The 23,094-nt window shown below is 39.9% G+C and overlaps 2 protein-coding genes across 2 annotated transcripts; one reads left to right on the forward strand and one right to left on the reverse strand.

Annotated features, from left to right (window-relative positions):
• Positions 1–5,112: 5,112 nt before the first annotated feature.
• On the reverse strand, positions 5,113–6,957 carry LOC137266271 (mucin-2-like). The gene has a single exon (XM_067801763.1). The coding sequence runs from the start codon at positions 6,955–6,957 to the stop codon at positions 5,113–5,115; it is 1,845 nt and encodes a 614-aa protein (XP_067657864.1).
• A 1,186-nt stretch (positions 6,958–8,143) lies between these two features.
• Positions 8,144–21,114, forward strand: LOC137265221 (solute carrier family 23 member 1-like). Its single transcript, XM_067800568.1, has 11 exons — positions 8,144–8,315; positions 9,583–9,740; positions 10,184–10,269; positions 10,952–11,052; positions 11,583–11,764; positions 13,370–13,484; positions 14,617–14,773; positions 15,079–15,332; positions 16,039–16,312; positions 16,998–17,093; positions 18,991–21,114. Exons 1-11 carry the CDS (start codon positions 8,169–8,171, stop codon positions 19,254–19,256), a joined length of 1,836 nt encoding a protein of 611 aa, XP_067656669.1. The 5' UTR covers positions 8,144–8,168; the 3' UTR covers positions 19,257–21,114.
• Positions 21,115–23,094: the final 1,980 nt, after the last annotated feature.

Raw genomic sequence — 23,094 nt, forward strand, 5'->3', positions numbered from 1 at the left:
CGTGACACATATACAATGTGGCGCTGTTGTTCATTTTGAAATGTGGCCAACTCGACACAGAGTAAATCTATTGCATAGTCTACAAAGAAATGTAGTCTACATTTATCTATGTAGCCAACCACAATCAAGGTTCCCAGCACAGAAGCAGATGAGAAACGTATGCCAAAGTCCTGGGTACATGTTTGCGTGCTTTCGACCAATTCATAGTCTTTACCATGCCGAATAGGTAAACGTTCACATCCACAGAAATTTGTGGCGAGTATCATCCACCTCCATATCTTTTACACAGTTCTTTGCTGTTACGCCGAGACTCTTTAGGGAATTTTCAGATTCTCGTTCTTTATGACAATATGCGTACAGTCTAGATTTGGAGGATAATCAGAAGAAATCAAGATACCTCTTTATTTGACACTACCATTTCCTGCAACGTCTGATTCGTCAAATGTGTAAGAATAATCATCTTGGCCTGTCTTAGATTTATGGAATATAATGCAAGTACTCTTGAACCGTTACACGCATGCCACCACTTACAATCACCACTTACACACAGTGTCAAGTGACGACTGGAGATCTTTGGAAGTAGACGTGTGTGTAGTGTCATCATCCAATAAAATACAGGGGCTATCAACACCGTATACGTGAATACCAGAATAACTAGATTTGGTACAGGAGCTACCTTTTATACTCATTTCATATAATTTTGACCATATGCGGTGGAACGCCCTTACGGTATCAATAAAAGCAGTATATATCCCTGAATCTCTGTTTAAGTAATTAGGTACGCGTTCATTTAAAGTAAACACTTAAGCCGTTGCTCAATGTTCTTTCTAAAGCCAAACAGGAAATGTTGCTATGTACTATTGCACCCAGGGTTCTAGCGTAGCGAGAATTACTTTCTCAAACGTTCTCCAAAAACAAGATGTTAAAATTATTCCTCTATTCTGTATATATGGTGTTTATGACCATGTTTTGCCTTTTTGCCTTTACATGCTGGAATAACTAATAATAAAATTGAAAAGTGCAGTTATTACATCTATGATGCTGTCAGTGGCATAGATTTTAGATGTTCGTTGTGTGCATAACCAGAGCCTGGTGATCTTTTTTATTGAGATTAGTAATGTGACCCTTCACTTCATCTATTTCAGCACAATCACACAAAGCATCGTCTCAGGATATATATGTATGGCATAAACGGACACAAGAAATGTGTAAACGTGTGTCCAGTGGTCAACATTCAGTTAGCACTGACTATCTTAACGGCATGTACTCGTCCTGTGGTAAACATTCAGTTAGTACTGACTATCATAACGGCATGTACTCGTCCTGTGGTAAACATTCAGTTAGTACTGACTATCTTAACGGCATGTACTCGTCCTGTGGTAAACATTCAGTTAGTACTGACTATCTTAACGGCATGTACTCGTCCTATGGTACACATTCAGTTAGTACTGACTATCTTAACGGCACGTACTCGTCCTGTGGTCAACATTCAGTTAGTACTATCTTAACGCCACGTACTCGTCCTGTGGTAAACATTCAGTTAGTACTGACTATCTTAACGGCATGTACTCGCCCTGTGGTAAACATTCAGTTAGTACTATCTTAACGCCACGTACTCGTCCTGTGGTAAACATTCAGTTAGTACTGACTATCTTAACGGCATGTACTCGTCCAGTGGTCAACATTCAGTTAGCACTGACTATCTTAACGGCATGTACTCGTCCAGTGGTCAACATTCAGTTAGTACTGACTATCTTAACGGCATGTACTCGTCCAGTGGTCAACATTCAGTTAGTACTATCTTAACGCCACGTACTCGTCCTGTGGTAAACATTCAGTTAGTACTGACAATCCTAACGGCATGTACTCGTCCTGTGGTCAACATTCAGTTAGCACTGACTATCTTAACGGCATGTACTCGTCCAGTGGTCAACATTCAGTTAGCACTGACTATCTTAACGGCATGTACTCGTCCAGTGGTCAACATTCAGTTAGCACTATCTTAACGGCATGTACTCGTCCTGTGGTCAACATTCAGTTAGTACTGACAATCCTAACGGCATGTACTCGTCCAGTGGTCAACATTCAGTTAGCACTGACTATCTTAACGGCATGTACTCGTCCAGTGGTCACCATTCAGTTAGCACTATCTTAACGGCATGTACTCGCCCTGTGGTAAACATTCAGTTAGTACTATCTTAACGGCATGTACTCGTCCAGTGGTAAACATTCATTTAGCTCTGAGTATCTTAACGGCATGTACCCGTCCTGTGGTAAACATTCAGTTAGCACTGACTATCGTAACGGCATGTACTCGTCCTGTGGTAAACATTCAGTTAGTACTGACTATCTTAACGGCATGTACTCGTCCTGTCGTAAACATTCAGTTTTGTAGGGTTAGTTCTTAGAGATTGAGTGAGTGTAGTTTTAGGCCACACTCATTAATAACCCAGCTGTATGGCTAAGTTAGCACTGACTATCGTAAAGGTAAGTTGGGGCAGCAGGATGTCGCTATCCTTGATCAACCCGCCACATGCACTGAGACTCATCACACTGGTCGTAAGCGTGTTTTAATCGCTAATCTTTGTTGGCAATCAAAATGGAATACACAAGCCACAAACAATGTACATGATACACCGCTGATCATATCTGATAACCAGATGTTCCACGTCAAAGTCAATCTACCATGTAACATATACGTTTGGACTGCACGGATACTTGATTGATAAGAGAAACTAATTTCGAACATCATTTCACACAAGTTTATAGCCACACGATTTTATCATTTTTGAAAGATATTGATCTTTATGACAAGAGTTAACTTTAGCCAGTTTGTTATTTTTTAGCATCACTGATAATTTATATTGTCTTTGATATTGGTTGATTTTCAGTTAGTAATTAATAGTTACTGCTTCTCGGTGCGAATAGCTGGAAATTCGATTCTTCAAAGGCATTTCGATGTTGGTGCAGTAATGTCAGACAAATCTGCATAACAAGTTCTGGATGTATTTCACAACGTTTTATTCCACAGCATTTTCTTGACGAAGGGGCAAGAATTAGCCCAGAAACGCTGTGAAAAATAAATCAAGAAGTTGTTATCAATAAGGTTTCTCTTGTATTAGCCAGAACGTTGGTGACACAGCGTAAAGCAATATTCGTTTATTCATTTATATAAAGATCTGAAACACATATGACAATTTCAATCTTAAGATGTAATGACATCATAAATGATATCGAAAAGTACCTTTAAAGACAACGACGCACACGGGGATGTCTTGTTAATCGCATGGAGTGACATGTGTAGGTTAATTCACCATCATCAAGCGAAGGGTGACTACAACCAGATGATGAAAAGTGTGTGAGGAGAAGCAGTAGAAAACACTGGCCACAGGTAATAGACAACCGCACAAGTCGTGAAGCCTATATACAGAAAGGTCAAAATGAAAATACGGTGATTTGGATGCTCAATGGTGAGTTCACTGGCAGAATGAATAGCGTGAGTAACTCTGCTGATGATACGTGTGATTCTCTTGATCTCTGTTTGCCATGAGGCAAATAACGTCTGTAGATAGCATCTTCTTATCTTTTGCAACGATCGGCATCGTTGGTGATTAAATAATTCAGCAAACAACATTATGGATGGTAATTTTTATTGCACAACTATATGCTTCGTGCTTTACTCACCAAACAACATAGAACACACAAATAATTTATTGTATCAATCAATGTATCTCATCCCGTGCAAATCTGCTGTACTGGAAAAAAAGTAACTAGATGATCACCTTTATTTTCAGGGCTAATTCCCTTAGGCCATATTTGATCAAATATTTCAAAAGGATTTCAAGACATGAACCAAGCAAATGTTTCAAAAGCGGATAGTGAATATTTTTAGTCACCGTTGTTCTACCATGAACTTGCACAAGGGCAATGGAGGTCCTGTAATCAGATTTCTTCTTCTCTTCTCCAGTTTTTTTCTGATATATTTGAAACTCTGGGATATGATTTAACGAAGAGGGATGCCTGGCCAGAGTGTCACCAGGGTTTATTCGCAATGGCATCTTCATCAGTTAATAAATTATCATCGCCTTTGAGATGGCGAAAAATAGATTTTGAACCTGTGAATTCTTCGGCTATAGGATATATTTTTATGACGACCAGATTCTATAAATAAGTTAAGGTTGTTGCAACGGAATCTGGTACATTCTTATACTAAATATGATAAGGTTGGATGTCACCATGTAAGGTACTTTTCAACATCATGAAGAAATTTAAACAGTTTGTAGTTGCAACATTTTGAGTTATCTTGTGGGGGTAATGCCAGTCCTGAATTGGATTATCTCTCAGTTGTTGCTGAAATTCCGATATGAAAAGATCAATGTCTCCCACTTCGGGATGCTTCCACTCTTGTCCAAATCCCAGTTTACAGAGCATACTATTAATCTCAGAAACATAAGTATAACGACCTGTATTAGAGATGAAGGTTCCAGATGGATATGTCTGCACCAGAATTTCATAGTTTTTGCCATATAAATTATCCGTACTTCGTTTTACATTCTCTTCGAAAAAAGCCATATTATCCAAGAGCCATATTATTCGGTGTAGTTTTGCTCAGTCCAGGAACATATCGCAGAATTAAATGTTTCTATGATGTTCTGTGTTGTCCCCACCCCCCATTTCTGCTCTATAGAACAGTATAGGAACCCCTGTACTGTTGTACAACACAAGAAGATCACAATAGATGCCTTACCAAAATTATACTCCTATTCATAGACGGTAATGTTGCATTTCTTTTTTTTTCTCATTTGCTTGAGATGCAGAGCAATTCAATGCTATGGTCCACGAAAGTTTAGACGTGAATATAATTCCCAGATACCTGTTATGGTTTACAACCCTTATTCCTCCCCCGTTAAAATATCACTTTTCAACGTTTAGGGCTCCTTATGAAGGTTCTCCAGATGAACATTTAGAATAAAGTTAAGGTAGATGCCTGCCATCTATTCTATTTTTTCCTTTCGCTTTTTTTGACGAACTGACTAAGGCTGGCTGTTTGGTAACTGTTTCATTGTACCTAAGGCTGATTCGCAGTCTTAGTGAGTGAGTTAATATTTAACGTCACATGGGCAATATCTCAGCCACATCGTGACGAAAACAATTCATAAAATAAAAAAAGAAATATTTGCAGTCTGAGAAGCTGAAGAAGACTGTGACTGTTGACGGAGGTTGAGTGATTGGGGCTTTCATGGAGAAGCTGAAGAAAACTATGACTGTTGACGGAGGTTGAGTGATTGGGGCTTTCATGGAGAAGCTGAAGAAGACTGTGACTGTTGACGGAGGTTGAGTGATTGGGGCTTTCATGGAGAAGCTGAAGAAGACTGTGACTGTTGACGGAGGTTGAGTGATTGGGGTTTTCATGGAGAAGCTGAAGAAGACTGTGACTGTTGACGGAGGTTGAGTGATTGGGGCTTTCATGGAGAAGTTGAAGAAGACTGTGACTGTTGACGGAGGTTGAGTGATTGGGGCTTTCATGGAGAAGCTGAAGAAGACTGTGACTGTTGACGGAGGTTGAGTGATTGGGGCTTTCATGGAGAAGTTGAAGAAGACTGTGACTGTTGACGGAGGTTGAGTGATTGGGGCTTTCATGGAGAAGCTGAAGAAGACTGTGACTGTTGACGGAGGTTGAGTGATTGGGGCTTTCATGGAGAAGCTGAAGAAGACTGTGACTGTTGACGGAGGTTGAGTGATTGGGGCTTTCATGGAGAAGCTGAAGAAGACTGTGACTGTTGACGGAGGTTGAGTGATTGGGGTTTTCATGGAGAAGCTGAAGAAGACTGTGACTGTTGACGGAGGTTGAGTGATTGGGGTTTTCATGGAGAAGCTGAAGAAGACTGTGACTGTTGACGGAGGTTGAGTGATTGGGGCTTTCATGGAGAAGCTGAAGAAGACTGTGACTGTTGACGGAGGTTGAGTGATTGGGGTTTTCATGGAGAAGTTGAAGAAGACTGTGACTGTTGACGGAGGTTGAGTGATTGGGGTTTTCATGGAGAAGCTGAAGAAGAGTCTGACTGTGACTGTTGACGGAGATTGAGTGATTGGGGCTTTCATGGAGAAGCTGAAGAAGACTGTGACTGTTGACGGAGGTTGAGTGATTGGGGCTTTCATGGAGAAGCTGAAGAAGACTGTGACTGTTGACGGAGGTTGAGTGATTGGGGCTTTCATGGAGAAGTTGAAGAAGACTGTGACTGTTGACGGAGGTTGAGTGATTGGGGCTTTCATGGAGAAGCTGAAGAAGACTGTGACTGTTGACGGAGGTTGAGTGATTGGGGCTTTCATGGAGAAGTTGAAGAAGACTGTGACTGTTGACGGAGGTTGAGTGATTGGGGCTTTCATGGAGAAGCTGAAGAAGACTGTGACTGTTGACGGAGGTTGAGTGATTGGGGCTTTCATGGAGAAGCTGAAGAAGACTGTGACTGTTGACGGAGGTTGAGTGATTGGGGCTTTCATGGAGAAGCTGAAGAAGACTGTGACTGTTGACGGAGGTTGAGTGATTGGGGTTTTCATGGAGAAGCTGAAGAAGACTGTGACTGTTGACGGAGGTTGAGTGATTGGGGTTTTCATGGAGAAGCTGAAGAAGACTGTGACTGTTGACGGAGGTTGAGTGATTGGGGCTTTCATGGAGAAGCTGAAGAAGACTGTGACTGTTGACGGAGGTTGAGTGATTGGGGTTTTCATGGAGAAGCTGAAGAAGACTGTGACTGTTGACGGAGGTTGAGTGATTGGGGTTTTCATGGAGAAGCTGAAGAAGACTGTGACTGTTGACGGAGGTTGAGTGATTGGGGTTTTCATGGAGAAGCTGAAGAAGACTGTGACTGTTGACGGAGGTTGAGTGATTGGGGCTTTCATGGAGAAGCTGAAGAAGACTGTGACTGTTGACGGAGGTTGAGTGATTGGGGCTTTCATGGAGAAGCTGAAACGTGTTCCTCCGACATGATCCTAGTCAAATCAGTCTGACATGCCATACAGGACGTTGTCACGGTTATATATACGAAAAATATAGGGTATTCAGTGGAGTTGAGATCTGTTTTTGGAACACTTATTCAGCATCAAAGTATGAAATGTTGTTTTTTCACACTTGATCTTCATGATTATAAAAATCTCCCTTAATACAGGACAGGACCTAGATGAAGATGGATTTGGACCATCGCAGTTTGCAAATTTATGATCTTTTTCACAGTCCACATACTTAAGGCAATATTGTGAGCCGTGACCGAACTTCTGATATTTGTAACATCCAAATGGAAATAGTCGGCTTTAAGTGATTGTGAACCTTTTTTATTCGGGAGATGTTTCGATACAGATCCTTGAACGTAGGGAAAGCTGTTTATTTTGTGTAACATTACATACAGTTGATTATGTACTTGATAATTATCACTCTTGGTAATGAGGTCTTTAATAGTCATTTAAAAGATATACACATAAGGAGGAGAGTTTTCTTATGGATATCAACTTCTTTATTGTGAGGAACACTTAATAAGAAGTGTTCGTTATAATAAAGAAGTCGACATCCATAAAAACCAATCTTCCTTATAATGCTTGGTTTTAACTCATGGTCTGCTACAAGGTTATGAAGAAGGTACAAGTCCACATCCGATGATTTCGACCTTAAACACATTTTCCCCTATTATAAAGGCAACCTGGATACACACTCTCCTGTAAATGCAGACAGTCATGCCACAGTCATGTTAATGTTAAAGTGACAGTACGATCGTGAATTTCGTCATAAGCAAACTGCCTATACCGGTACTCTGTTAAAACCGGCAGTTTTATTTGGTCCCGAGTGATGCCGGTATTGACAGAGCACACTGCATTACCATCTGTTACATGCAACAGGGCTTTCAAAAATAACGCTTGCAACTGTCACATATCTATGTTTTTTCAGTCATGTAACAGTAATGTGAAGGTGTCAGTGCATCGGATGCAGTAAACAGATATCTTTGCCATAAAGTCACTTTAATAACGGGCTTAATCATGATAGTGCATTGGTTAAAGATTAACATTATGTGTGGTTGTATTCCACCTGTTGCCAATGTATCAGACAATATAACTTATGATTCACAAAAGGCACAAGAAATGTTCACGCAGTTTCAGACGTCTGCTGTTAGACTACCGTTATGGCTGGCAAGGAACGAGTCAAAATTGACCAGGAGCTCGGTATTGACAGAAAGGCAGAGAATGTGACTGAGAAGGGAGATGAACCACTGCACTATACCCTGACTCAAAACCCCCCGTGTGTCATAATGTTGAGTGCTGGCTTACAGGTATTTGTTCTGGTTGAAATCATACTCAGCTCTAAAAATGCATGAAACTTAAAATTCGTTTGGGCCGAATGCCAGAAAAGTAAATTATAACTTTCCACTGTTTTTGTGGAACACGTAGCACATCGTAGCATACGTGTATTGTTAATGTATGGCTAGATGTGAAGGGATGGTGTAAATCCAGCTAGGGCCCATGAAGGATGCAAATGTACTGTAAGTCCCCATGTTTCCTACTATGGTGATCTACCTTCAGTTGTTGGCAATCTATAGCCGATTTTATATTGTCCTCTATAGTTAAACTGTTGACATTTTTAGATTTAAATATTAGTCTTAAATGGATATCTATGATATACTACTGGTTTTACTGTTTTTCGTCAAAAGGGTTTTAGTTTCTAATTTACTTGATATGTAATTGTTAAATGTTCTCGTCACAATATGGCTACAATATTGCTGATATGACGATAACTATTAACTGACTCTCTCGCCGAAGGACCGAAAGAAATACTTACACAAAGGCTGATCAATTGTATTTTATAGACAATGAAAATATTTTAAAGCATAATTCTGTTTGGGGCCAGAATCCTAAACTTATTAATGAAAGCAACAAAAGACTTCCATAATCATCTAACGAGTCCGTTCCATGATCAGTAATTACAAAAGACGCGTGAAAGGGTATCGGTTGCCTGACTGTGTAACGTTGCCTGACTGTGTAACGTTGCCTGACTGTGTAACGTTGTAACGTTGCCTGACTGTAACGGTGTAACGTTGCCTGACTGTGTAACGTTGCCTGACTGTGTAACGTTGTCTGACTGTGTAACGTTGCCTGACTGTGTAACGTTGCCTGACTGTGTAACGTTGTAACGTTGCCTGACTGTAACGGTGTAACGTTGGTGACTGTGTAACGTTGCCTGACTGTGTAACGTTGCCTGACTGTGTAACGTTGTAACGTTGCAACGTTGCCTGACTGTGTAACGTTGCCTGACTGTGTAACGTTGGTGACTGTGTAACGTTGCCTGACTGTGTAACGTTGCCTGACTGTGTAACGTTGCCTGACTGTGCGTCATCGTGCACGACGACGAAGTTCACAATATAGAGGACTGTTTTGTCTATTGCAGATATGATTATTTACAGAGCACCATGATGTAAGTGCTGACAAAAGAACAAATATAACGAGACAATAACGTGGAGAATAAAAATAAATGGGCCAATGAAAATGACAGAATAACCAATACATCGACTCTTTGATGCTGTAAGCTACATCTCCTTGCAGCACATCATGATGAATTTTGCCTTCGAGGTGGCCACTGCTTTCATCGTCTCAGATTCACTGTGCGCAGCTTATGACAGTCCAATCAGATCGAGGCTACTTTCTTCAACACTACTTATGAGTGGTATAGCTTCGATACTTCAAACGGCTGTCGGAATAAGGTGAGAAGATAAATATATAAAATAAATGAAAAGAATACATAAATAATAAAGGACACCAAAGAAACAAAAAAAAAATAAAAATAAAAACGCACGTCACTGAGGGTGTTCTTGAAAGTGTTAACAGGGAGAAAGGGAGGACAAACTCTACTATTTACGTTTCTTACGAACGGGTACCTTTGAACAATACATTTGTATAGCGTTTAATATCCACCTCAAATACCTCAAAAGTTCCCAGTGGCAGACATGATTAGCTAGGTTAGCTCAAGTGGTAGACCATCTGATACCACCGGGTACCCATTCGATGTTGGATTAAGACAAACAATTTGAGCAAACTAAGTGAGACCAGGGGCAGGGCTGAAGTCCCAGAAACTCTGAGGAGTCACGCTCTCATATACGGTCAATCGTCCAAGGACTCTCCGTGAACAACTTACCTTAACTTCCAGGTTGCCTATATTTCAAGGTCCATCAGCCTCCTTCTTTCCTGCTCTTCTCGCCATGAAGAACAACCCTGAGTGGAAATGTCCTGATGGTAAGAGAGTGATCGTGTTAAGAGTTTCTAAATATCCAGCTGTTCATGATATCTGATACTCAAAAATATTACTTTGACACCGATTATTTATTTACATTTGTTTGTTTGGTTGGTTTATTCTGCAACGCCTCAACTGACCATATATATGACCCTGCAATCCTGTTAGTCGCCTCTTACGAACAACCTCGGGTTTCCAGAAGAGCAGTTCCTTCCCGAATCTTCAGGGGCCCATTGTGTTTCTTGCTTATGTACCAGAACGATGTTGGTTCACGATGGTTGTAGAAAATATCTGATTCTGATGTGTCAAGTCATAATAACTTCGTTGAATCACCTCAATAGATACGGAGATGCTTCTCGGGAAGCCATTTGGTTTGGAGAGGACTCCATTGTCTTTAGCTTGCTGCATGGATATAATAAAATAATGAGATGTACAATCATAAATTACACGATTGAGATTTGCCGTTTCTAAAAGTACGTGTCGCTATGCATCGGGTGCATATATACCATATTAAATTGTTATTGACAACAAATACTTTACTGGTATTAACTTCCAATTTCGTGATCAGACTTCAGCAACTCATTTTCATAACTGTTTAGTAGAAAAAATATACACATATTCATGAACAAATGTTATTTCGTGTAAACGTGACAGTTGAACTTGCTGACATTTTGGGTTTTTAAGGCAATTTGACAAGTGTAGTCCAAGGCGCCAAAGCAGCCAGTCTCAATGTTTCCGCAACGTCAGGCAGGACCCTGCTATCAGAAGGAGAGAAACTGCAACAGGTACTTTGTATTGATTTTGAAAGTTTAGGGATAGTAATGAATCACCATTTCCCTGGAAATATCAATCTTCGGTTCATCTATGCAATAATTTTTTTACAAGTTTGTTTTCAAAACAATACCTGGGACAACGTCTGACACCCCACCCACCCCGGAATATTGTTACAAACCTGATAATACGCAACACACTGGCACACGTTGACAGCAGCATGTCTGACATGTTTCTTTGAACTGAAAATAAACGGGAAGTTCAGAATGGACAATAATAGAATTTAGGTTGCAAAATCGAAACATGGGTAAAACTGCCAATAACCGGCATCCGTGGTAGTCAGTTTGACGACAAAGACCAGTCAAATGAAAAGCTATGACTGGTTGAAAGGCCCATAGATGTGATCTTTACGGTTTCCTGCATTGCTATGAAGAATAAGGCGTCATTACCCGTACAAGCCACCTCAAAACCTTTCAAAAACCCGGCAACAGAATCAGAACTGGACGAACATGTCTTATTTTAATGAGGTTGTGATGTATTACAGCTGTCTGGCAGCTTGATGGCCGCCTCAGTGCTGGAAATTCTAATCGGCGCTACTGGGTTAGTTGGAGTCCTTCTTCGCTTCATCGGGCCAATCACAGTCGCTCCTACCATTGCCCTTATTGGGATCTCTTTGTACAAGATTACAATAGCCCAGTTCAGACCTTCGTGGGAAATTTCATTCGGGTTTGTATTTAAATTGCATATAATCTAAAGTTTCTTGAAGGCCTCTATATCTGAACTGGTGCTCAAAAGAAAGTATACATCCTGTTAAAACCTAACTGGAAAAGAAACTTTAAGGAAAGCATAAACTGAACATCACGTTAAAGCCCACGCTTTCAATTCATGCAAACTCGGGTGTAATGCCCTCGAATACCATGTGCTTTTAGTTGCCAGCACAGTCTGCTAGTCCCGCCGCAGTCGTTGACGTCGCCGTTACAGAAATATTCCCAGATGAATCATTCATTATTGTCCGGATGAGGCGATCATCTGCGGGTCAGATCGTCTTTGTCCGTGTATCAGTCTGTTCTATAATGTTCAGTACTTCTGGCAATGACAGTGTGGTTAGCTCCTTGTTGAACCGCCCAGACAGCTTTCTCCTCCGATTTGTTTCACCGCTTGTTTCCCAAATGATGGCTCTGTTCGTGTATGACATGGCACATGGTGGTTTATAACTTCAGTTTAATTTGGGTGTGAATATTTTTGTGGTGTCAAGTTTCTTTTGAGCACCAGTATATTTCTAAGAGATCGTAACTGATGGTATTCTCTTTGACGAATTTCAGTGGCACTGCAACAAAACTAAATGGGATACTCAGACAAGTCCACGTAAATTTCGAGGCAAGAGGTGTCTTAAAATCCTGTCAGGACTGTAAGCCTGCAGCATAGGTATATCTATAGGTTTGATATAATATATTCTGTTAACAGACTTACACATTTCATGCATATTAAAATTCAGGTCGTTTGTGAACCCGAGTTAGGGTTTGTTTTTCATCAATCACATTGCCTTTGCATTCGTTCAACGAATTTGAATTCACGGAGCTTTCAGTTTTGATTGCAGTATGGCTTGTTATATGTACTGACATACTCGATGTACTGTCGTATCTACCCTCGAAGATCTGAGTAGCTATTCACGGAACGTTCGTAGCCCTACGAATGTCTTAAGCCCATTTTTTAACACACTGACTACGATTAAAATTAAGAATCCTTAAAGGCCCTGGATATAAGATTGCTTTTTAGCAACCCAAGTTTGACGTAAGACTTACATTACGGGAACTGGTGGTCAAGTTGGATAACTTGGTTGAAGGTTTGTGTAGTACCGATCGCCGTCACAGTGCTTAGTGACGCATTAATCAACGACCACATGGCATGCCAGTTTGCAAAGTCAACGTCTATGTTGCGACATGGACAACCACGCCTGCCCAAATGATTCCTGTTGCAGAGGGACAGCAGTGCTACTGATCTTCACTCATCACATGCACTATAGGCATATTCATAGTTTAATTTTGTGGAGGATTCGGCAATCATTTCAATATTGTCTGTTAATTGACTCAAACAATTCATGCACTGTAAACTTCCGGTGATGAGCTGATTAGTCAGGGCTTGGATTCCATCAATCACAACGAATCTGATATAAGGTTTGTGTAGTACCGATCGCCGTCATAGTGCTTTGTGAGGCATTAATTAACAGTCACGTGGCAAGGCAGTTGCTGCTGTAACTTCAGTTTCATCGTTGCTGCATGAGGAAAGTACAAGTACATTTCACCCATGGTTGCCCAATGTTTCTTGTTTCAGAGGAATAGCACTGCTTCTCATCTTTATCCTGTACATTCCACATATAAAAATTCCACTTCCGAGGTGGGGAAAGAAGAAACAACGAAGCTATCTCCCGATATTTGAACTCTTCCCGGTATGTTGATGCTTTACATCCTTTTGAGTTATAACTAAAATATTAATTGAATATTTCAGTCTTTTGTAGCTTGTTAAATCAGCACGATCTGACGTGATTTGTCCGTTCCTGGTTCTTTTCGATTGACATTTACTTACGCCTGGAGAGAATTCTATTTTGTCCAATAAAGTGATGTCAGTGAATCTACGCCACATTCTATTTAACTGTCAGATACATACCACATGGACAATGTTGAGCTTTTTTTTGCACATATTTTATGTGTCCTGCTTTAACTAATACATATTCGTGTGTAAATTTCTTAACACAGATCAGAACTTTAGCATACTTCGTATATGAAACGACAATTTTGCATTATCTGTAACTAAAACAATATATTTCAACATTTATTGCCAACATTTACTGTTATCCGACCTGAACATTTAATTGAGTAGCATTCTAGAAGTTCGGAAATGCAAAATTGACAAACCTTATAGATTGGAACGTCTTTTGATTCGCAGTGTGATGGGCTGTTTCCCATAAAGTTTGTTGAAAGACCAGTCGACTAAAACCAGGTATTCGGTGGTGGAACAGATATTGTACAAAGTTTAGTCGGTCCACTGAAGTACTTCAATAATATGACTGGAGTTAACGTCAGCTACAAGATGTTGCGAAATGTAGATATGAGGAATGACTCCTAGGAACGTGCTTTGAAAGCATGTACTTGATAATTTGTACACTGTACACGTTAAGAAGCCAAAAAGATAGAAAGGTATTGAACGAAATAGACAATGCATATTTGGTTGACTCAGTTTCACAGTCCAAAATGATCATTGTCATAGACAAAGAGAATGAACTTTGCCATTCATAGGATCTATTGAAGACTCAGCGAAACAAAACGAAGTTGAAACGCCACATATGTATAAAACAAAAAATAAGTAACCCTAACGAAACAAAAAGAAACTAAAACTAAAATTATGACCTTCCTTGTTTTGAGGTTCAAAAAGTATTTTGAACGTGTATTTTTGCCTGAAACTGATGTTACCTTCACAAACGGGAGCAGCCTGATAGTCACCTCACAGACACCTTCTCATCGTAAGCTCGTGTTTTAACCGTAGTAACATCATGACTGAATATAGCTTGTGACACATTGCAGATTTTGTTGGGCATGCTCGTGATGTGGGCTATCTCTGCCATCCTCACCGTCACAAACGTCTTCCCCAACGACCCTGATGACATCCGCCACAAGGCGAGAACGGATGTGAAGATGTCGATGATAGAAGTGACGCCATGGGTCTCTATCCCGTATCCAGGTAAAGCCCTCTGTATCAAAATTTAGAGAGACATTGTCTTGATATAGGTTAGCGGCACAGTCAGCGAGACAGTCACAATGTTGTGTGTTTGGGTGCGTGATTTCTGCGGAACTGATTTTTTGTTTTGCCACGTTAATTATTCACTGTTATTGCCGGATAATGTTGAATGTGTAATTGATTTCACCTGAAAACATCCCCTACCATTCTCGGCATCGCGTGCTCACATGCACACTCACTGGCTCTGCACTCGCACATATTACAAAAAGCACATGTCCAACAGTCAATGACATCTTTGTGTTTTGCAGGTCAGTTTGGATTGCCATCATTCAGTTTAGCAGTTTTTGTTGGATTCCTGTCTGCCTTTTGCGCGTCGATGATCGAATCTGTAGGGGACTATTTTGCCACCGCGAAAGCATGTCAGGTCGCCCCTCCGCCAGATCACGCTGTCAACAGAGGCATCTTAATGGAAGGTCTGTGTGGACTACTTGGCGGAGCGATTGGCACAGGGCATGCCACGACGTCATACAGTACAGATATTGCTGCGATATCTGTGTCAAAGGTTAATGATCTGTTCATGAGGCAGGGTAATAAATACGTAAATATCGTTTACACCTGTAATACCTCCATGTGTACCAAGATTGTGTTTATCAACTGACTGGACTGACAGGACTTACTTGAATTGCTTAACACTCGGCGTTTCTGTTTTGATGGTGGTTTCAGATTCTTAAGGCAAAGATACCAATCTTACTATCTTGAAATCTGTGCGTAAATAAAAATGTTTACTTAAACCTATGTAAACATGTTTGTCAGTGTAAACAATGAACTATTTCACGAATTTTGCTTCGCTATATAATTTGAGTACAAGACTATTATGCTTGCGAAAATATATTAGTAAAAGTGTTGAAGATAAAATACATGAATTGTCAGAAGTAGAACAAGAACGAAAGGTAACATCAAATAGAATAAGTTCTGATAAAGTGAAAAATGTAACAGAAAACTATTGCCCAGCTTTCGTTAAACGCCACAGACCCGGATTCTGTTCAATACATGGGTACAAATGAGTGTGTCCAAAATTGGTTCTGTTCACCCAGCTGAAAATGGATACCCGGTGGGATTAGTCATATAACTATAACCTCCTATGACCTGCTTGACAAGCAGCGTAGGTTATCCGCGGTAATAACGTTGTGCGGTGGGGAGTATTGCGCGGTATAAGTACCCTCATTGTTGCTGCAAACCTGACAGATTTTATCCAACTTATTTTCCAGACGGCTAGTCGATCATTGATGCTGTGTAGTGGTTTCATCCTTATGCTAATGTCGGTTTTCGGTAAGTTTGGTGCTGCCATAGCAACTGCTCCTGACCCGACTCTTGCCGCCCCGCTGGTTGTCCTCAGCGGAATGCTTGTGTCTATTGGTCTGTCTACCCTCCGCCATGTCAACATGGACTCGTCCAGAAATATGACAATACTTGGGGTGTCATTATTCTGTGGAATATTCCTGCCTGAGTGGGTGGACAGACATAATGACTTCATTGATACAGGTATATTTATTCATCATGAAGAATACTTCGTGCAACTGAATCCCAGCCATTATACAGTAATGTAATCAATCAAAGAAAACAAATATTGACATTGATGAGACCATAAAATTATGGTTTTAAAAGTAGGTTTCCGATTCGTAACAACAGCCATTTGCTAACAGCATATGTAAGGCAAGCCATGGTCAGATCAAAACAAAATGCCATTTTCGGATGTATACATTCGATGTAACCCACAAAAGATATTTAAACTCGTTTACAAGTTTTCGTTTTGTGTGAATTTAGGGGTCTTGTTTGTATTACTACGTACACATTTAGGAAAATACAACATAATCTTTATCATGCAATATTCAGCCTCACATAATAAGAATGTGCAGAACGCAATATACCCAACACTGTTTTGTCACAGTCTAAACTGCTTGAATTTCAAATACGATCACCTATGAACCAGGAGGTAACAAACGGCGATTCGCTAGAACATGTGGTCGTCTCGGAACGCAGGCAGTAGCAATCCTGAAAAACATCCGAGGCTGTTGATTCACATGGTTTATGTCATTACATACTCCGACTAAATCGGAAAGGAATTCGTTAATCATTCTTTTCTAAATTACAGATTTAATTTTACATATCAGTACAAAAAGCAGAGGTTTTGTCTAGCTTCGTTTTCTACATCTTTCTCTTTGGACAGGAGTTGCTGAAGTTGATGGTGTGCTGAAAGTGGCCTTGGGAACACCCATGTTTGTTGGGGGTCTTTTATCCATAGTCCTGGACACCACAGTTCGTGGTATGAATGTTGTTTTGTGTAACGTGCATGCATGTAGTTATTGTCAAACTGACCTGATAGTTGAAATGTCTAAAATGGATTTGGGTTCATAAGGTATTATCCCTTCATTTGGACTGTAAATCCCACAGTGAATCATTCCGACCAGGCCATTACTCCCAAGTTTTTGACAAGAGGAGAATTACACAGGGATTGAACGGCCACAATTTCTGATAGGTATGGATCATACTTACATAAATGATGACCTGAGAGAGCCTGTGAACTATGATAGTTTAAGCTCACATGAATCCTTGATGGATATTTGTCAAAAATAATATTTTCCGCCATTACTCATATTTTAAACATAGAATGAAATTTAGTAATGTGTAGATCGTAGTTGGGCCAACCTATGTTCCGTTTGCTGAAAAGTTAAACTTTAATATGTTATCTTTTTATCCTGATTTCATATGCAACCTTTTTCTTTCAAAATGAAATGTATTGTATTTTACTTTTTGCTGATAGGCTTAAAAACAATTTTACGACATTTTCGTTCTGATCTTTAAGTTTTGGCTCAAACATAACCACGAAAATGGTCGTCCTTGCATAATGAACATTTTCCTCTCACACCCTGTTTGCAACTGTGTGTTTTAGTATTTTAGCTATGGGGTAGCGTTGTGGTTAAAGCGTTCGCCCGTCACGCCGAAGGTCGGGGTTCGATTACCCACATGAGTACCATGTGAAGCCCATCACTTTCCCCGCCATGATGTTGCTAAAAGCGACGTAAATCCATACTCACTGACCCTTTTTCAGAATTAGTTTTCAGAAGCTATGATGCAGAATAGTGGAAATATCTTAGGTAACGACAACGTTTGTTGAACACTTGTTTCTTGTCTTTCTAATCGTACACTCAGGCACAGGCAAACTGTAGCGCAAGTGGGGTTGCGCAGCGTAGAGAATATGAACAGTCTTCATATATGCGAGCGAAGCGAGCAAAGGTTGACAACACACTTCCCTCGCTTCGGTTGAAAAAGTATTTTTCGTGTCAAAATAAAATATCGCCACCATCAAAGGTACACTCCAATTTCCTGACTAGGTTGTGATCTCAGATTTCCAACGCCATATTTACCAATTACTCACGTGAAATATGTTTTATTCAACATTTTAAGCACCACTCGTGGTACATCAGACTGTTCTTCGCCTCCATTACCCCAGCCACCTTCCGGTTCAACGCAGTGAAGGAACAAGTTATTATACCGTATGGAATACAATAAGAGTTACCTCCCATGCTTCATACGCCCGCTACGCCAGAAGTGTGTTTATTGTAGAATAAATGTTACAAAAGATCTAACAACAATGCCGACACTTAAGACAAATACATTCCAACAAAATCATGATAAAAGTAGGCAATATGGTATATCTTTATAATTTCTGCTTATTCTTGTTCCTTCACTCCGTTCAGCCGGAAGCTGGCAGGGGTAATGGAGGCGAAGAACGAACTGAATACCACGAGTGGTTCTTGAAATGTTGAATAAAACATATTTCACGTGAGTAATTATTAAATATGGGGTTGGAAATCGGAGAGCACAACCTAGTGAGGAAATGGGAGTGTACCTTTGATGGTGGCGATATTTTATTCTATTATTATTTTTACGAAAAATACTTTTTCAACCGAAGCGAGGGAAGTGTGTTGCCCACCCTTGCTCGCTTCGCTCCCATATATGAAGACTGGTCATTTTCTCTACGCTGCGCAACCACATTTGCGCTACAGTTTGCTTGTGACTCAGGTGAGCTTACTGTAATAACTAACCGTGCTATCATTAAACTAATATGACATTTAGCAGTCTCTCATTTGACAGATCACCGTGGCATACCAGGATGCCAGAAAAAAGTAAACACTTCAACAGGGTTCTTCTACTTTCAGGATCACCGGAAGAAAGGGGTCTTGTAAGTTGGCGGGAGATGGCAAGTGTGTCAGGAGACAATCACGAGAAGGGAGATAACTCTAATAGTATATCCGTTCAGGATGTATATGAATGGTGTTTTCTGCCACGTATCTACCACAGACTTCCATTCATTTCCAAGTTGCCATTTATGCCTTCATTGTCAGAATATCCTCAATCCAACCACCAAGTTCCAGAAGTTGTGCTTCTAAACAAATCCAATGAAGTGATCTTCACAAAGATGTAATAAGGGTATAAGGGGTGGTGCAGTAGCCTAATGGTTAAGAGGTCACGATTGCCAGCAAGGGTTCAATATGTGAAGTCCATTTCTTTCGTTCCCTGTTGCTGAAATATTGCTAAAAGCGGCGTAAAACTAAACTCATTCACTCACTCTTCATAGCCTGGTGTCATGACTTCCGGCACTTGTGCATTCACATGCTTATTCTTATAAGTTCTTGGTTGTGTATTCTGACGATGCCAAAGGAAACTACAAGAGGCCATCGAGATCCGGAGACAGAAACAAGCCATCAGCCGTGACCAAAGAGTGTACCTACCAAGTGCCTCGGACTTACTGATAGATTAATCTCATCTATCTCTGTACATTCTAACTATGTAGTTCATGTATAGCAAATCCACCCGTGTACATCCTTATCAACCCTCATGTAATCATGCTCATCAACCCTCATGTAAATCATGTACATCATCCTTAATCCCCAATCATGTGTTATGTAAACATCATCCAATCATGCGTGATGTATCACCATTGGCTTCCATCCTTATCCCCAATCATGTACATCGTTCTTATCCCCTATCTGTGTTATGTAAACATATCCTATCATCTATAATGTATTACCATTGGCTTCCATCATTGTTATCATAACTGTCGGCTTCCTATCAGTGCTTGTTTATACTGGCTTCCAGCTTTCGTTAACTCATTCCACTTGTTACTTTGTTATTGTTTTACCTGCACATATAAATATAGCTCTGTACCCCATTGTCAATCACCTGATGAAGGAGTAAGCATTAACTCCGAAACGTTGTGTTCTCATATAAAGAAGTTGGTATCCATAAAAATCTTCATTCTTATGTATTTCTATTCTAAATGCCCTTCAAAGACTTGATACCCAAGCTGTATGTGTGTAAATAGTAAACGTTTATTCTTCAAACCTTCGACTCCAGTCAGCAAGAATCGTTTTCGATACTTTTCATTGTGTTTATTGGTACATTGCAGCATGGTTCTGGGAGCCAATAAATACGCAATAAATAAGTAAGTAAATCTCACTGTTCTAGTTAGATATTGATTAATTAGTTTATTTTATATTTATAATAACTGAACTGATGCATCACTGGGAACATATATTATAGGGCGGCTATATGATGAAATAAATAAAACCCAATAAGTTAAATGCTGGCGAAATATACAATACGCATTCATTCTGATGCTAGCCTCTGCATGATATATCAGATGTGATACTGTATGTAACATATGTTTGATAAGACCTATATGTAATATCTGTCATATAATACACGATGTATAACACGGTTGGTTGAACCTGATTGTATATACTGTATCGGGTGTGCTATATACAACATGATATGTCAGATGTGATACTAAGTGCACAATGTATGTTGGGTGTACTGCTGTATAACGAAGCAAAATATCGGATGTTTTTTTGTAATATACAACATGGCATATTACAGGAGGCGATATTAACAATATAATATGTCAGATGTATTTCCAATATGTAAAATATGCTGGCTGTAATGCACTATTATTTATAGAACATGATAGATTAGATGTAATGCAACATACAATAAGATATGTTTGGACATGATGCAATATACAGCATAATAGGCAAGATATAGGGATAGAGACAATGTGATATGCCATACATGACTCATTCATCTTATATTTATGCAAAGTTGTTAAGACGCGTACTTTATGACATATTAAATATAATACTGCATATCGCAGGATAGTATGGATACTCGTGAGTATGTATAACATATGTTGAATGTAACCCCATATACCATTACAAACAATGTATACAACATGTACAGCACTATATGGAATGTGGTGTCAATAAAAACAAATGCGCAGTAAATTGTTATGCTGGTTTTATTTTTATGTCAGCCGTCATTCAAACTGACCCTTGGCTTCCGGTCCAGACTGCCCCAAGGCATTAAAGACATTGGACCTTTAAGAGTGCCAGTATAAGAACATTACCTCCATCACGTCGTTTAACGGAGCGAGCCTGTGCTTTGGCGAAACATGGTTTTATGTTTATATTACTAATATTTCATTAAAAGAAAGTATGTAAAATTTGCAGTGATATATCTGTTGATTTCCCTTAAACCCCACATTAAACTAAATATTGTATTGTTAAATAGAAATTGCAGCTACGCTTGGAACATTGTGAAATGGTATGTAAAAGATAACTGCCAGATATCAATGCGCGACTTCATACATAAACATTTGAAATCGTGACTGCATGTAGCCATGTGTGTGCAGATGTACTTACAAATTGATTTTACAGTCCACAGTTTTAAAAGAACAAAATAAAGACCTGACTGGCTACATCCAGCCACAGCTGCATGCGTGACTGAGTGTTCACCCACAGACAGTATATTACGATGGACTGCTAATGTCTGCAGGTCTTAAAAGTCAGTTTTTAAGCATGGTTTGGTTTGTCCTTAAACTTTGTATCAGTTACATTCGTTGGGGCAGGTGTCTATGACTTCAATAGACAACTAAGTGGTGTAAACCAAATATTTATCAGCTAGGGAGAAACTTGAACCCCATTCCATAGTTCAGTGGATCCTGGTGGTAAGTGGATGAGTTATCGAGTGAGTTTGCTTTTACCACACTTTTAGCAATATTCCTGTTTTATCGAGACGGAGGATACCAGAAATGGGTTCCACTTATTGTACCAAAGAGAGAATCCAATGAGACAAAAATCGCCAGGCCAGAAGCTGGGTGTTGACAGAGAGGCGGAGCTGTCTCAGACGGAGGATGAACCTTTGCACTATACCATTAAACCATCCGCATGTGATAATGTTGAGTGTGTGCGATACTTAGAATTATAATCCGTCTCTGAAATAAATAACATAAACCTTAAAATTCGTGTACGCAGAAAGAAATATTGACACTACGGCTGAGCAGTGGTATCTGAAATACAACTAAAATATAGATGACTGTTTTGTGTGAGACAGACAGGGTTATTTACAGAACGCTGTGACGTAAATGCTGACAAACGACAAGACGACATAGATAATGCTGACGTCTGCTTTCCAGTCATGGTTTCTACTTAATAACATGTAAAGGTACAACACAACGCAGCACAACACAACACAACAATTCGTGTACGCTGAAAGAAATTAAACTGGCATTTGACTAAACAACTGTTCATGTTATGGAGAATGAAATGAGCAAAAGAATACGACAAAACAACCAATTCACAGAAACACACTGGTGACCTTTCAGGCACATACTTCTCCTTGAGCACATCATGATGAATCTTGCCCTCGATGTGGCCACTGCTTTCATCGTCTCAGATGCACTGTGCGCAGCTTATGACACTTGTGACAGTCCAATCAGATCGAAGCTACTTTCCTCAACGCTACTCATGAGTGGAATAACCTCACTACTTCAAACTACTGTCGGAATAAGGTGAAAAGTGAAAGATAAAACCCGTTCGCGATGATCTGGTTGAAAGTTTAAATATTGTTTTTTTCCTGTTAAAGATATTGCGGTAGGGGAACATTATACATTTCGTTTCGTTCTTAGTATCGTTTTCCTTTGGTAGTACCTGTATGAAATAACCGGATGTCAATAAATTATGTGCAGTTTACGCCACCGTTTGTACCAGGACAACAGGTGTTCGCACTGTGTGTCTGATGACCACAAGCAGTAACAATTCCCCATTTGAAACCATGTACTTCCTATTGCTACAAACGCAATTACTGAGGGCTCAACTATCACATTAGGTCATTCATAACTTCTTATCTTGTCTCAGATTGGCGTGCAAAGATATATTGTGGTATGGATGTGAAACCTACTTTTTGGTTTCATTTTCCCACACCAG

This window comes from Haliotis asinina, chromosome 15 (assembly GCF_037392515.1).
Source record: "Haliotis asinina isolate JCU_RB_2024 chromosome 15, JCU_Hal_asi_v2, whole genome shotgun sequence".
NCBI classification, from domain to species: Eukaryota; Metazoa; Mollusca; class Gastropoda; order Lepetellida; family Haliotidae; genus Haliotis; species Haliotis asinina.

Excerpts from the sequence above, each read along its gene's own strand:
- LOC137266271 (XM_067801763.1), bottom strand. The coding sequence starts at position 6,957 with ATGAAAGCCCCAATCACTCAACCTCCGTCAACAGTCACAGTCTTCTTC.
- LOC137265221 (XM_067800568.1), top strand. The coding sequence starts at position 8,169 with ATGGCTGGCAAGGAACGAGTCAAAATTGACCAGGAGCTCGGTATTGAC. Across the intron at positions 9,741-10,183 it reads CAAACGGCTGTCGGAATAAG|GTTGCCTATATTTCAAGGTC; the intron begins GTGAGAAGATAA and ends CTTAACTTCCAG. Across the intron at positions 16,313-16,997 it reads TAATGACTTCATTGATACAG|GAGTTGCTGAAGTTGATGGT; the intron begins GTATATTTATTC and ends CTCTTTGGACAG.